Source organism: Malaclemys terrapin, chromosome 18 (genome assembly GCF_027887155.1).
Source record: "Malaclemys terrapin pileata isolate rMalTer1 chromosome 18, rMalTer1.hap1, whole genome shotgun sequence".
Lineage (NCBI taxonomy): Eukaryota > Metazoa > Chordata > Testudines > Emydidae > Malaclemys > Malaclemys terrapin.
The window spans coordinates 2750199-2766793 of NC_071522.1; the positions used below are offsets into that span (position 1 = coordinate 2750199).

Genomic DNA, 16595 nt, shown 5'->3' on the forward strand with positions numbered 1-16595 from the left:
TAAATGATTATTGTAACATGACCGTAGTTCAGACTCTGGGGCATTTCATATCTTCAAATTGCAAAACTACTAACATAGCTCAGAACTTAATCAAAACAACCGTTTCATAAGTGCAGGGATACTTATAGGGTATCTGGTTATGGTGTTGTGTACAATTTTTTCATGCCTGTTATAGTATCATGAGGTATGAGTATAGACACACATTAAGACGTTAGTTGGTGTGGGTGTGGGTGTGTGTAACCACATAAGTTTTGTGTAATTGTGATTCCATGGAAAATTATTTGCACATAACTTATGGAAGTACAAATACACAAAACTACTGTGGTTATGTGTCTACTTGTTAGTGTACACTAATTAGTCTACAGCAAAAAATAGATATGAATAATGGAAGCAAGAAAAGATCAATTAACATAATCTGCAGAGATTTTATCAGGAAATTAATTCATTGGTATTTATATCCAAGGTATTATTATAACGATCATTATGACAATTTTTTAAAATTCCTGTTACCTTTGAATTGGCAAATTCCTATAACTTTATTGTAAAATATAGTGTGTCCATTATTGTAGATCAGATGAGTTCATAGGCCATGTGAATTATGACCAAAGACCTTCCCGTTTTATGCCATTAGAAATCTTTTAACCTTTAAAAAAACTGAGCTATATTTATCCTTCAGTGTTCACATACAACTCCCTAATGTTAATAGAAATTAGATTAGTCTATTGCTGGGAGAATTGACCTCTAACTACTTAATATAGTGTGGGGTTTTTATGTTTCATTTTCCACAAATTTTTTTTGGTAGCAAAAACCGAGTGAGGTTTAGTGCTAAGGAAATTGAGGGGTTGATTCTGCATTAGCTAGAATCATAGTGTGAGTAGTCACGGTTTAAGCTTTCCTCTATATCACTGCCAATGCATTTTAGTCCGATCTGAATTACCCCTTACTATTTCAGTCTTGGGTTCTCACACCACTGCTCTGCTAATATACCTCAGTGCTACAGCGCCCTGTGGCATTACACTTCCAAGTATCTCTTGAGCAGAGATTGCTGATTTTGTTGAATTGGACCAAATTGTATTGTTCTTTTGTGAGGTAATTTTCTTGGAAATTGTGTTGTAAAACTGATTATTATTTCTATACTAATATGGGATAGTTTCTTTCCATGGTACAACTGCACTGATCTGTTGTATGTTTGTTAATTAATTTTCAGTTTTTCTTATGATTCTTCAGAAAAAAGCTGTAAAAGTTATAATAATAATACAGTGAAACCACTTTATTAAAAAACTAAGCTATGGATTATTATAGTGTTAGAAAAATAACACCTAATATAACATGTGTAAACACAATAATCTAATTTTATTGCTAATCATGTTCTCTTCTAACAGACATCTGTGGGCGAGAGTCTACAAAAAGAAGCATTAAAAAAGCAAGTAATGAAGCAAGTAAGTTGGGGTGTGGGAGTCCTCATGCATATAAGAAAGTAAGAAATTGCTGTCATTAGTAACCATGCCAGCTAACAATGTTTTGCCCTTGCCAGCAATCTAGGCCGGCTGTCTTCCTGTAACCACTTCAGCACACAGTTTTTTTTCAGTGTAGATAAGACGACTCCCTTCTTAACCATGCATTTGTAACTATGGTTGGTCCCCTTTACTCCCAGTTCTCCATGCATCAGTACATCCCAGAATGCATTGCCACACATGCTGCAGTGTGGGCAAGTCCTTTGGGTACTCTGTCCTCAGATTTTCCCAGAATTCATTGATACCAACACAGTTAGGCTCTGTGATGTATGCACAAACATTATGTACAACTTTTCTACCTCATACAATGGCTGAAATGTGAACATAATTCAAATGTTGTTTGCAACCAGGTCAGATAAAAGTATATGTAATAAGATTGCACTTTTACTGTGGTCAGGGCCTTATAGAGAGTGTCATTTACTATTTGTAGTTCTAGGTTTTTATGTAGGTACACTCTTGAAAGTTAGGATTAGTTGTAGTTGGACTGACCTGTTTTTGATCATGGTCAAAGGTACACATTATAAGGCATCTGGATCATTATATCCGTTGGGAATGTGCTTTACAAATCATTGTAAGAGCCATAAGAATCTAAGAATGGGGGTCTACAGTAACCTACCTTTAGAGAACTGAAATTATAGCTAAGTAATAATGGTCTTTGTTTGTTTGACTTTTTAAGAAAAGAACATACACAAAAGCTGGTTCTGTGTTACTACACAGCAGGCTGGGAAGCAAAAAATGGCAGAAATATAATTAGTTTATTTCATGTTTAGAACTAATGTTTAAAAATTGGCTCAAACATGGTGATTTTTCTACATCACATCTGCAATGCAAGACCTTCTTTAAAAACAGATTTAGAATTCTCTAGTTCCAATTCAGCAAATGTGAAGTAGGAGTCTTTCTCCTAACAAAGGCTGGTTTTAGCTTCCATGTTTTTATGGGTGTACTAAATTATTCCACTTATCAAGACTGTTCTTGGGATTCTTTGGCTGTGTCCAGGAGTAGTTGAAAAATAGCCTAATGCAAACTTTGTAACTGAAGTTTCCATAGAGCTGAATATAGTTTACAACACACAGTAAAATTTGAAGAGTTACTTAATACACAAACTGTAAAACCATGAAAAGTTGCATTTTTTTCTGTGCGTAGAATGTAGTAATCCTTTATTGAATGAATATTTTAAACAACTTTTTTTTGGAGGGAGAATGTAATATTTTAGGGAAATTAAAGATGATAAAAAAGTGATGAGTTCTTGTATAATGGAGTTCTTGCCAACAATGAGTCTTGTCTTGTATTGTATTCAGGGGTAAGTTGTCCAGGAGGAACATGATAATTCTGTAGAGAGACCCAACTATCGGAAAACAATTATACTTAGCCCAAACATAATACAAGGTTATTTATAGGAGGTAAAGTGCACAGGATAAAGGTCTGTAGATGACCTATAGGAGTGTATTTAGAGAAAACTATGTAGAAAAATAGATGGACAAATTGGCTAAACTTTTTATTATTTCTATTTATTTAAAAAAAATCCATCTGAGGTAGGAATATTATTCAATGGGTAATTCTCCACTAAGCAGGATCCATAATAGCTTAATTGCTGTAATTGTTATGTTTTCTCATTGTACTCTATTCCTTATCTCATAAATATCGTTCTTCTTATCATTACTCTTATTTTTAGCTCTGATACCAAACAAAGGACTTTGTATATGGAGGCGTGGTGAATTTATGTTCAGTTTCCTAGTAGATTTATATCATGAGCTAATCTAGTTAAAGCAAAATATATGAATACAAAGTTTTAAAAGCTTAAAATTGCATGCTTCATTGCTTTGTGTTTCTCTCTTTTTTTTTTTAAGACCAAACTTGAGATTCAGAAGGCCTTGGCAGAAGACTCCACAGTGTATGAATATGACAGTATTTATGATGAAATGCAGCAGCAGAAGAAAGAAAGTAATGCCAAAGTACTCTCAGGAAAAGATGACAAAAAGGTCCATAACTGAAAATGTATGCTGTCTGTGTTACCTCTGTATGCTAGGAATAACAAGGGCTAGTTAACTGATTTTACTACCTTTTTTGATATCCTAGTAACCCGTTGTGCATTCTGTAGCAGGGCCCACATGTGTTGTGCTCAAAATTGTGTTATATAAAATTGTGATGTTGTAAGATTGATAGTTGCAAGGTGTTGTAAAACTGATTGTTCATCAGATATTTCAGGACTCTAGTCCCATTTCATTCTGTCATTGATTGGGAGGACAACAGGCTCTGTATTAGCTTCCCACCCATAAATTCTGTGACCACATGAATTTCTGGAGAGCCTGTTACAATGGGATAATCCTGATAGAGCCTTTAGTTACTACAACAATACTACTACTACTATTATTTATTATTATTGTTAATATTATTTATTTATTTATTATTCATTATTAGTATCAGGCAACCCAACTGAATGGGGGAAGGGCTGTCTTTGGGCAACCTGACCGAATTTTGTAGCAATGAGGATACACTGTCTGCCTCTTGCTAGTCAGCTGCTATAGGGTCTGTCAAGAAGCTAAAGTAATTATATTTCATCTATAACATGTGAACCATTTTCTACAGCCCAATTCCTTATTCCAGAAAATGGCTGAATTATTGTGACAAATCACACTTCCATTATTGCTCATTACATTTGGTAATGGAGTGTTTGTCAGGCTATGATCAGTCTAAATGAAGAATGCATCCCATTCTCTTATAGCAAGTTGAAGAGGGAGAGAACTATCACAAGACGGAAAAATGCTGGAAGAAAGGTTGTATTGAAAGCATTTGATTTCAGTCTGAGCAGCAGTACACCACTTGAAGCTAGGCTCAGATTTTTGTTGAATGCAGCTGTTTCATTAATGAGGAGAAAATTCCCATGATCTGGAGCTGACAAATGTTTATATTAGTTCATTGTCCCAGCAGTGGCAACAGCATAAACTAGCTGGGCTGACTACTGCCATTTTTGTTCCACTAAAAACTGATTTTTGTTAGTGTACCCAGCAACTCTAATTTGTCTTTTCTTAGCCACCTTGATTCCATCTCATTACTCTCTTTTCCCCATCTTAGCCCAAATACATCCAAAATATCCTCAAAGCAGCTGAGGTAAGAAAGCAGGAGCAGGAAAAAAGAATGGAAAAAAAAATTCAGAAGGAGCGTGAAATGGAAGGGGAAGAGTTTGATGACAAAGAGGCCTTTGTGACATCAGCCTATAAGAAGAAACTGCAAGAAAGGGCTGAGGAGGAGGAAAGAGAAAAAAAGGAAGCAGCACTGGAGGGTGAGATTTACGCTGAACCAATATGACTCTCCCTCAAAAGGAAAGTGTGGCCTTTTGTTGTTAAAGATAGTGGGCACGGGTGTGATGCACAGAATTTTCATCCTGGTCTCTGAATTAGGCTGTAGATGGGGTTCTGTAGTAGTAATCATAGAAATGTAGGGCTGGAAGGGACATCAAGAAGTCATTTCATTTACCTCCTGTGCTGAGACGGGATTAACCTTCCATGTAGTTTTGACAGATTTCCATGCCTCTTGCCCCCACCTTTTATTTTCACCTGTTTTTTGTCCAATGAGTTGGTCGTATGGTTTTGAGCGTCTCTTCTATCCTTTGCAACCTTTCCAGGGCCCCTAACTATCATTTTTGGACACATGCCATGGGGGGGAGGAAATACTTTTAAAATTTATTTTTCTCTACTAGAACTATTGAAAATAAATTAATACATGTACATTTCATGTCTTTTCCATATTTTAAGAGGGAAATATTCTTTTTATACAATTAGTACAATTCTAAATAAAGCCATTAAATAATTGTTTTAATGATGGAGGAATAAAGAAATGTTAATACACATGTATTTATCGATTGTAAGGCCGAAAGCACAGAGAGCACTGTGACCATCTAAAGTGACCTCCTGTATAATACAGGCCATAAAACGTCCCAGAATTAATTTTTGTTTGAACTAGAGCAGATCTTTTAGAAAAACATCCGGTCTTGATTTTAAAATGGCCAGTGATGGCGGATCCACTATGACCCTTGGTAGAGGGTTCCAGTGGTTATTACTCTCTCTGTTAAAAATGTGTAGACTGAATTTGTCTACCTTTCAACTTTCAGCCATTGAATCTTGTTGTACCTTTGTCTGCTACATTGAAGAACCCATTATTACATTTTTGTTCCCATATAGGTACTTAATAAACTATGAACAACTCACCACTTAACCTTCTCTTAAACTTAATAGACTGAGCTCCTTGAGTCTATCATTATAAGGCATGTTTTCTAATCCTTTAATCATTATTGTGCCTTTTCTCGGAACTTTCTGCAATTTATCAACATCCTTGAATTATGGGCACCAGAACTGGACACAGTATTTCAGCAGTGGTCGTACCAGTGCCACATACAGCAGTAATGTAACATCCCTGCTCAGATTCCACTGTTCATATATCCAAGGATTGCACTAGCCCTTTTAGTCACAGCATCACACTGCAAGCTTGTGTGGAAGCAGAGAAAGAACTGACAGAAAGGAACTGCAATGCATGACAGTTCGTTTCTGTCAGTTCTTTCTCTGCTTCCACACTTGTGTTCAGCTGATTATCCCCATGTCCCCCAAGTCTTTTTCAGAGCCACTGCTTCTCACGATAGAGTCCCGCATCTCGTAAGCATGGCCAACATTCTTTGTTCCCAGAGGTATATATTTATCTTCAGCTTGAGCCCAGGTTACCAAGCACTCCAGATCACTCTGTATCGGTGACCTGTCCTCTTCATTATTCACCCCTCCTGCAACCTTTGTGTCATCTGCAAACTTTATCAGTAATGATTTTTTTTTTTTTTCAGGTCATTGATAAAATGTGAAATAGCATAGGGCCAAGAACCGATCGCTGAGACACCCCACTGGAAACACATTCCTTGTTTACAATTCCATTTTCAGACCTGTCAGTTAGCCAGCTTTTTAATCCATTTAATGTGTGCCATGTTGATTTTCATATCTTTTTAGTTTTTAATCAAAATGTCATATGGTACCAAGCCAAATGCCTTACAGAAGTCTAAGTATATTACGTCAACATTATTATTTTTATCAACCAAACTTGTAATCTCAAAAAAAAAAATCAGGATTAGTTTGACATAATCTGTTTTCCATAAACCCATGTTGACTGGCATTAATTAATTATCCTTCTTTAATTCTTTATTAATAGAGTCTCATATTGGCCATTCCTTTATTTTATTTTGCCCAGGATTGACGACAGGTGTACAGTTACCTGGTTGTTCCATTTACCCTGTTTAGATATTGGCACAACATTCGCTTTCTTCCAGTTTTCTAGAACTTCCTCAGTGTTCCAAGACACATTTGAAAATTAACATTAACAGTCCAGCAAACTCCTTCACCAGCCCTTTTAAGGTCTTGGATGTAAGTTATCTAGACTTGCTGATTTTTAAAATGTCTAACATTCATTGCTGATGTTTAGCATCCTCCCAAGTTACTATTGGAATGGAAAGTGTTTTTAATTATCATTCTGTATTATGATTACATCATCTTGTTTTCCCCAAATACCGAGAAGAAATATTTATTTAACGCTTCTGCCTTTTCTGCATTATTATTGACAATTCTACCATTTCCATCTAGTAAAGAACCAATACCATTGCAAGAATTTTTTGTGTTCCTAATATACCAAAAAAAACCTGATTGTCCTTAAATATGCTGGCTATAGATTTCTCCTTTGTCTTTTTACTTCCCTTATAAATTTTTTGCAATTCCTGGCCTCTGATTTTTATTTATTATCATCAACATCTTCCCTTTGTTGTATATTGTTTTTTTTTTTATTATTTTTTATAGCCGCCTTCACTTCCTGTGTAAGCCAGGATGGTATTTTAACTAATCTGATACCTCCACTCCTCTGGCCCCTTTTCCTGACCTTTTAGTTATCTTTAAAAAAACATGTCCTCCAACTCTGTCCTGCGCTCTTTTCCTGACTCTTTTAGTTAATATCTAAAATTTCCATCTTCTACATAAGAACAAAAGAATGGCCATACTGGGTCAGACCAAACATCAATCTAGCCCAGTATCCTGTCTTCCGACAGTGGCCATTGCCAGGTGCCCCAGAGGGAATGAACAGGACAGGTAATCATCAAGTGAACTATCCCCTGTCACTCATTCCCAGCTTCTGGCAAACAGAGGCTAGGGACACCATCCCTGCCCATCCTGGCTAATAGCCATTGATGGACCTATCCTCCATGAACTTATCTAGTTCTTTTTTGAACCTGTAGTAGTCTTGGCCTTCATAACATCCTCTGACAAAGAGTTCCACAGATTGACTGTGCTTTGTGTGAAGAAATCCTTTTGTTCATTTTAAATTTGCTACCTATTAATTTCATTTGGTTCCTTCTAGTTCTTGTGTTATGAGAAGGGGTAAATAGCACTTCCTTATTTACTTTCTATACTTTATGTTCTTATGTTCTTAAAGTATTGTGAAGTTGTGGGAAACAAATACACAAATATACTCTTGGAACATCAGCAGCAGTGACCCCCTGTTGTCATGGCATAGTTCCAGTATTTCAAACACTGGTTATGCCAATGGCATACCAGGCTTTGATTAACAGGCTTTCTCAAACAGCTTGTCCGCTATACAACAGTTTCAGGTCTTCCTCCCTAGGTAAGGAGGATCTTCCACTTAAGTCATTGTGATGGGGTGTCCACCTCACACAAGATCTGAAGAAGGTAAGGTGATTAGGTGGGCCAATTAATTGCCTAGGGTGCACCTGGAGGGGTAGTCATGAGGACAGGCAGGGTGAGTGGGTGTGTCAGTTGCTGCCTTTATCTCTGTCTTCAATCAGTTAAAAAGCTATGACTTGTCTTTTTAAATTTTAGCCCACCTCTGTAAAGGAGGATTTTGTATGATATTGATATTCTCTGGAGCCTAAACTTTCTCCATGTTTTGTAAATTATATCCCCGTAAACTGTTTTTACAGTTTTTTGTTTGCATGTTTTGGAATTAATTTATTTAGGCAAAATTTTAAAAACAAGCCAATGGTAATTTTAAAAAAAGTTAGGGTAGTAGATCTTTTAAACATTGTATTATGCAGTGTTGTTGTAGCTGTGTCAGTCCCAGGATATTAGAGAGACAAGATGGGTGAGGTAATATCTTTTATTGGACCAGCTTCTGTTGGTGAGAGAAATTGTTCCAATAAAAGATACTACTTTACCTACCTTGTCTCTCAAACATTGTATTGTAATTTTTAATTCACTAGACCTTTTCCTCTTTGGTTAAAACAAAACCAAATGCTTATGAGTGGTAAGAGAGGAGTGCTAGGTGTTAGTTTGTGTACAAGGTATACTATACCATGTAAAGTTTTATATAAGCACAGAAAAATTAATTCTTTGGGGCTGCTTCAATGTGAAGATGAAAAATAAAATCAAGAAAAATAATAGTTTTGCGCATAGCTCTACAAAGATGTTAATACGTTTTGATTATATATAAAACTTTCTTGGACAACTCTGAAAGCTGCTGACTGTAGAACAACTATGCCCAGTACATATGTAACCATTATATTTTCTCTGTATATTAATAATACTTGTGTGTGTGTTAACACATCTCCTTTTTTCCTATCCTAGTAAAACTAACTGAATAAAAAGTGTATTTCCCTCTTAAAATGAAAAAAGGTACAAAATCTATGTTCATTAATTTATTTTAAATTTTTCCAATAAGGATAAATTAAATACATTTTAACAACTATCCCTAGGGGCCCTGGAAAGGGAGGTGGGACTTCCAAAACCATACAGCCAACTCAGTGGACAAAGAGAGGGCAGGACTAAAGGTGGGGGCGTGGAAAGCTGTCAGAAATCCATGGTGATGAAAGGTGTGGAATCCTGACTACTTGCTGTGAAGAGCAGAGAGTAACACACTGGACTGAATGAGAGTGCACTTTGTGACTGTAGTTTACCCTGGCAGATCGCTGTGGGATGTGAGGGAATAGAGTAGAACCTCACTCATAATATCAGTACTGTTTGCATGATTTTTGCACCTGGAAAGGGGTGGCTGTTAAAGGGAGAATAGTGAGTCAGTGTTGCTTAGGAGGAGGCTGCAGCAATATTAGTAGCAATTCTCATGCCAGATTTACAGTCACGTATCCCAGAAATTAAGATAACTGTTTTTAGCCTTAAAGCAGTAGCCAGCATAACTAGAATGGAAAATAATCAAGTCTGGTAGACTTACTTTCTTCTACATTTTCAATGTCCTGAGCATCTCTTTCTGGATTATGGGTTTACCATATGTAAATAGGGTCTGGTTAATGCTCATGAAACTGTAACCTCATTCTTATCTTGCTTCCCTTAGCATGCCTGGATGTGACCAAACAGAAGGATCTCAGTGGATTTTATAGACATCTTTTAAACCAGACAGTGGGGGAAGAAGAGGTGCCCAAATGCAGCCTCCGTGAAGCCAGGTAGGACATAGTTCCAGAAGGACTTTATGTGTAAAGTTTCTTCATGCTGTTCATAATTCCCAGTGTCAGTAGAATCCTACTAAGAAGAATGGCAGTACCAAAGCACAGGTGGGGGAGGAGCTTGCTTTCCGGAGTTAACTACACCATCCTTTGGAAAATGAAAAAACATCATCATTGGGTGAAAGTATAGAATAGGAGAAGGGTTAGTAGGGTTAAGGAGATACTTACACTGGTAATACATTCTAGCATTATTCTAAGCTAGTTTTTAATTTAACATTGTATAATTTTTAATAAGCCACATTAAACCAAAAGTTTTGCTACCAGAGGCAGAGCAAGAGAAAGATAGTTTTGGGCTCAGGTGGATAATGATATTGAATGGTTGTGCAACTTCATTTTATCACCCACTGGAAGGAACACATGATTCTCTGTCTTTGTAGCTGACAGCATTTAACCATAAATATGAAAAAATACTTCAGTTTTCTTGATTTGCTTAATACTTGTGACAAAAGGAAAGCAATCAAATTTACAGCAAGTCCATTGGGAATATTTTAAATTTTACATGTACTGTGTACAACAAAATAATTAAATGGTGCTGTTTTCTCGGGCCAATATAGAAGGAACACAGTTGGGTCGTCTCTGGCGGAGGTGCTGGCTGGGTTTTTTAATTTTACTGAAGGCGTTATAGCAACCAATGACCACTCAAGGCACTTCATCCAGGTTAACACTAATTTGTTGGGACCTTAGAAAGTCCTCAGTGATTAGGTGTGTGTGCTGTATCCTAAGACTATGAATATTACCTTGAATCAGGAGGCTTCCTGGGACTGAAATTGAATGGAGTCTCAAATTAGTTCTTAGTTAAAGTGAGGAGGGTTATCTCTTTAGAGCTACTCATCCTATTGAGAGACAGGACTTCTGGCTGGTATTTATTGTGAGGCTGGGCCACCACCTCAGAAATAACAGAGAAAACTAGGGGAAAACATAGCAGGAGGTCAGCATATTTACCAGCATACCTCCATCAGTCAGATATAAAATGGCCGAGTTAGGGCTACTCTAAGATTTAAAGGACCAGCTGCTACAACAGTATGCTCTTCTAAAGCAGCTCTGTATCAGGCTTAAGTTTCACCAGCAAAGTGTATATCTTAAGAGTAACAACAAAACTCTTCTTCTGTAATAGTAAAATGAACTGTGCTTTTCACATTTGCCTGTTTATGAAGCCATCCATATGCTACTGTCTGATTTAGGCCTGGTCCCCACTTAGTCCGGACTTCGGACTAAGGTACGCAAATTCAGCTACGTTAATAACGTAGCTGAATTCGAAGTACCTTAGTCCGAACTTACCGCGGTCCAGACGCGGCCGGAAGTCTCCCCCCGTCGACGCCGCGTACTCCTCTCGGCGAGCTGGAGTACCGGCGCCGACTGTGAGCACTTCCGGGATCGATCCCAGAACATCGATGGCGTGCCGCCGGACCAGCCGGTAAGTGAAGACTAGGCCTTAGCTATGCTTATGAAGCAATGGCAGTAGTGATTAACCCACTTGGTATTGTATTTGCTTGAACAATTCTCTGTTTGAAACTGCAGTATTTAAGTGCAATTATGTTCAGAAAGGTGACTTTCAGAATGGTGGCTTCTTAGTGTATCTGCTTTCTGGGTGTTCAGACCATAATTATTTACTAGAAACAAGTTTTGCTGCTCTGAGTCCTATAGAACTAATTAATCTATGGGAAGACAAGTAGGAATCTATTCTGCTGAATCCAACAAAACTGTCAGCTGAGTTGTAGATTTTTGTGGATTTTTTTCATTAAGTTGGTGTAAGGTACGGAAAGAAAACATCTCGATTTTCAGATGTCAGACAGAATTTGCAGCACTGCCAAATAGAAATTTCACCTTTGACTTATAAACTTCATCATTTAAATCTGGAAGATCATTTAAAGAGAATAACTATGGAATACTACAGTATAATTTTTAGAGTCATTTTCCTAAGAATAACCATGCTTTAAAACAAGGATCAAACTTTCAGCCTAACCAGATGGTCCACTGATTCCCAAGGAGTATTTACCACAGACTGTTGCTGTAGCTACATGATTAGTGAAAACAGACATGTGGGCTATGGAATTAAAAATACACTTTATCAGTCAAAAAAGACTGCAGTATTGTAACATTTGGGGGCATTGTCCAAGTTTGATATCTGAGAGTTTGTCCCACGTTTCCTGTTTTGTTATATTTAACAAGTTAAGAACTGTAGCAAGATGCTAGTGTCAGTTTAACCACAAGAGTGAGATCCTAGCCAACAAGCACAGAGAGTCAAGAATATTGTGTTGCAATTTAAAACTTGTAGTGTCTTATGATGATGTATGTTTACCATGAGTTCTATTTACAGATATTACTGAAATAATGAGAGTTGTATTTGTAACTCTCAGACACCCAAAAAAAAAAAATCCCTCTTCTTCCTCATATGGAACTATGTGGCATGGGTAGGATTGTGAGACACTCAGGAAAGGGTGTGCCGTGTAGATAATATTACCAAGATACAAATCTGTGTCCTGTCCTTTAAATAAGGATGATAGAGCTGTAAAACTACTCATTCTTGAAATTCAAACCCTCCTTTTTCAGTGTATTGAAACTCAAAGCTGCTGTTTTCTAGGACATACACAGTACCAAAGAACCTGATGCAAACTTTCATTACAAATCCCTCAGAGTTGGAATATTAGAACCGGAACAGTAGACCAGATTTGACTGCTTAGAATTTTCAGCTGCATCACTTCTTAACAGTGTTGCTCAAGTCCCAACAAGAAGTCACAAACTCCAGAATAGTTTGACACTGCAAGCTATGTAATAACTTTTTTTTTTTCCCCTCCCACAACAACAACAAATAATCTAGGATAAAGGAAGAAAAATCTACCACTAATTCAGATGAATCCATCCAAAGAAACAAAAGTCCAGATGAGAGACCAAGACTTAGAACCCCTGCTAAGGAAGAGGATAACCCAGATGCGGACAGTGACTTAGGAAGTGATAGTAGTGATGATGATCATAAAAATAGCAGAGCTAGTTCTAAAAAGAAGGAAAGTCGAGACAGCTCTGAGAGCAGTGAGAAGGATTCCAAACATCACAGGAGCCGGAAACACTCCAGCTCATCAGAGTCTTCCAGTGAGGAGGGAAGTCACCACACAAAAACCCATATAAATCGTCCTAGGAGAGGAGAGAGTGGAACAGGTAGAAGGGAAAAAGATGAGCACCACAAGGAAAGGGATCATGAGAGAAGAGATAGAAATCAGGAAAGGGATCGCCGGAGGGAAAAGGAAGAGCGACATAGATATGGGGATCATACCAGTAAAGATAACTACAGAAAGAGGGATGAGCCGGAGGACAAACAGAGGGGGAAAGATAAAAAAGAGAGAGAAGGATATGACAAAGAAGGTAGGAAAGAGAAAGAGAGGGAGGACAAGAATTCAGAAAGGGAACGAGAAAAAGAGCGACTAAGAAATGGCAAAGACAGATACAGTGATAGAGAAAGAGGGGAAAAATGCAGAGAAAAGGAGGAACATTTGAAGGAAAAGAGAGAGAGAGATGACAAAGATGACAAGAAATACAGGGACAGGAAAGAAAGTAGTCCTCGAGCCTCAGAAAGGGACAGGGACAAGAAGCAAAGTAGCCCTAGATCCTTAGAAAAAGACAGACAGTGTGACCAGGAAAAAGAGACAAAGGCAAAGGACAGAAAGAGTAATGATGAGAGAATCTCATGCTCTGAAAGATTTCCTGAGCCAAAAGGTGAGGATGAAGAAGAAGGGCAAAAAGGTGCAGAGCAGATAGAAAAAAAATCTCTGTGTGTGAGCAAATTTGCCAAGCGGAGCAGTGAAGAGACAGTGGTATCAGCAAGAGATCGCTACTTGGCTAGGCAAATGGCACGAGTTAGCACAAAAACCTATATCGAGAAAGAAGAAGATTAGCTTCATTTCAGTGGCCATAAACCAAGAGATGATCCACTTTCACTGGTGGAAAAATCACTGCAGCAGGAACTCTGTGTTGAAGTGAAAGTATTTCCTGGCCATTTATTTCTGGGTTTTTTTAAACTCAGTAATTTAATAAAACAAACTTCTGTTTTGAAATGTTTTGATGGTCTTTGTACATTCATCCAGTCAACTGTACAGGCAAGGTGTTTAATTTGACTGGTTCTGTCCATCATGGCCTTCAGCCTCTGCTTGCTCTATCATTTATTCAAAGACAGGGAGTCACACTTACGGATTCTAAACTGATGCAGGTGAGAATACCTCAATGCCAGCCTGCATATAATCCTTATCAGCTAATACCAGTACTACCCCTCTTCTGGAGCAGCAGCATTCTCAGACATTACTGTCAGATCTCACTGTCCAGAGAAGTTAACAGAGTGTGTGCAGGAGGGAAAACTTTAAAGAGAGGGATATGCAGGCAAAATAAGCAGAATAATAATTTAGGTGACCCTGTATGTTTTGTGGTATTTTGTAAACCAGGTAAATTTCATCTGGACATATTTAGATTTGAACATATATAACATATTCGTGGTTTTTTGTTTGTTTCTGGTGCTTGATGTACAGAAATATTTAATAAAATGTAAGATATGTACTATATTCAGTGCTTAAATCTTTCTTTGATGCCTGTACTTTGCTAACCTTTAGTGGAAATAGCTGCAGTATTGCTTATGAGACAAATCAGTTATATCTTTCCACTTCATGTATTACAGTCATACCTGCTTATTGTGCTATAGTTAATATGTGAAACTTGCCAGAATAAACCCATTTTTTCAGGGGTTTATAGAACAGTCACTCTAAACCGTAACTTGGCAAATAGGAAATCTGGCAAAGATCATATTTTTAAATTATACTTTCAGCAATCCTCCTGGTAGTTTTTATACTTTTTTCCAGGAAAGTGTATATCTTTTACTTAACAGTGGCTGTGCCAGCATCAAGAACTCAGGCTTCAAAGGGGCTGAAAAGATGGTTTAGACATTCTAGATATAATTTTACTGCATTCCTGTAATTTAAAAACAGATTTTTTAAAACCCTAGTAAACATTGCAGCTGACCACTTGCATGGAGCCTCATTACTTTGAGTGTTTTCAGGCTAAATTATATGGCCAAGATACTGAGATTTAGAGTATGTTTACAATACCCATGACAAGGGTTTTTCTATATTAGAATGGGATTGAGTTCCGACAAGCCATTTAATCAGTCTGTAACTGACTCAAGATATCTGGGGTGAAATTATAACTAACCAAAAGGGAAATATGTCCATGACTTTCCATTGTCTGATCCTGTATCTTTTTCCAATTCATTACAATTATTTATTCTCCCCTCCCCCCCGAAAAAAAGCCCCGATTTTTGCATTCCTTGTGGATCCAAAGCTGCCATTGGCTTCAGGGAGAGATTTGGGTATTCAGGGAAGGCAGATTCAAGTCCAGAGATGCTTTAAAATAGGACATAAAAAAAAAAAAAGAAATCTTGTAAAACTCTTATCAGTGGTTATCAGTTTGGAATCAGGGGATTTGTGATGGGATAGAGAGCATTTAATTCACCTATTAAAATCCCTGCAGTAGCTTCCTGTAACCTTTCTCATCCAGGTCATGTTCATGGTCTCCAATTTTAGGACTATGAGCAGGTCTGCCCCTGCATGTACCTCTCTTCTCATTTCTTTTTGCTTCACCCCAAGCTTTCTTACCTGCTCCCTTTATTTTTTCCTCTCCCTCTATGTTTTGAAGAGTTTTCCATTTTTATCGACCAAACAACTCTTCATACAGTCCCTTGATAACACATCCTACATCTTTGAAGGCTTTCAGTAATAATCAGTCCATCAAAGTCAGATTTTTGTGCACCATTTTGAGATTAGACCTCATTGGTCAGCTAGTATATTATATATCCTGACTATACTGTCTATTTTAAATGCAAGCCCTGTACATGCCAACAGTGCTCAGAAATAAATTTCACAAAACCTACCATCGTTAACACTAACTTGCACTTTTATTAGCTTTCTTAACACTGAGGCCAAGTATTGAATGGACACAGAAACTGACCTATCCTCTCACCTCTCTTCAAAATGGTCTTAAGTGGACTCCTACTACTACACACTGATGGGGCAATGTGAGGAAGCTTGGCCATTCTATACCTGTTATGTGGATAAAGAGAATCTTTCCCTCCTACAGCTGTCACTCCAGCATCATTCATCAACACTAAACTCACATACGCAGATTTAAAACTAAAAAGAAAAAAGGTCGGGTTCAGCTTTCTGAAGGATTACATATAGGTGAGTATTTGACTAATTCTGCAGTATCTTTGACCAAATTCAGATTTATTTGGGACAGCCCCATAGAATATGTCCATTTACATACAACAGGCCATCACCAATATATGCATAACATGCGGATGTCAGATGAATCAGAGTTTTACACTGCCGTGCTACTCAGTGTTTAACATTACAGAAATCTTATCTTAATTTCCCTCTTGAAATGTACACATTTTTCTAGACATTCTTCCCTAATTTTTTGTGTTGAGGCCCTATTCATTTCCACATATTTAGTAACTACGAACAAGGGAATCCGAGGATAATTTTTGGAAGAAATGGTGAAATCTTCATGATATTCCTCCTTTTGATTATCTGTCTTAGTGCTCTCTAGTTATGTCATTA

General features: G+C 37.4%; 1 protein-coding gene across 1 annotated transcript in view; it reads left to right on the forward strand.

Annotated features, from left to right (window-relative positions):
* Window positions 1-14546, forward strand: part of NSRP1 (nuclear speckle splicing regulatory protein 1) — a 32114-nt gene extending 17568 nt beyond the window's left edge. Inside the window, exons 3-7 of the mRNA XM_054008189.1 lie at window positions 1383-1439; window positions 3362-3493; window positions 4587-4794; window positions 9834-9942; window positions 12821-14546. Of these exons, the coding sequence (XP_053864164.1) occupies window positions 1383-1439; window positions 3362-3493; window positions 4587-4794; window positions 9834-9942; window positions 12821-13889 (1575 nt within the window). The 3' untranslated portion in view covers window positions 13890-14546. The remainder of the gene's footprint in view (window positions 1-1382; window positions 1440-3361; window positions 3494-4586; window positions 4795-9833; window positions 9943-12820) is intronic.
* Window positions 14547-16595: the final 2049 nt, after the last annotated feature.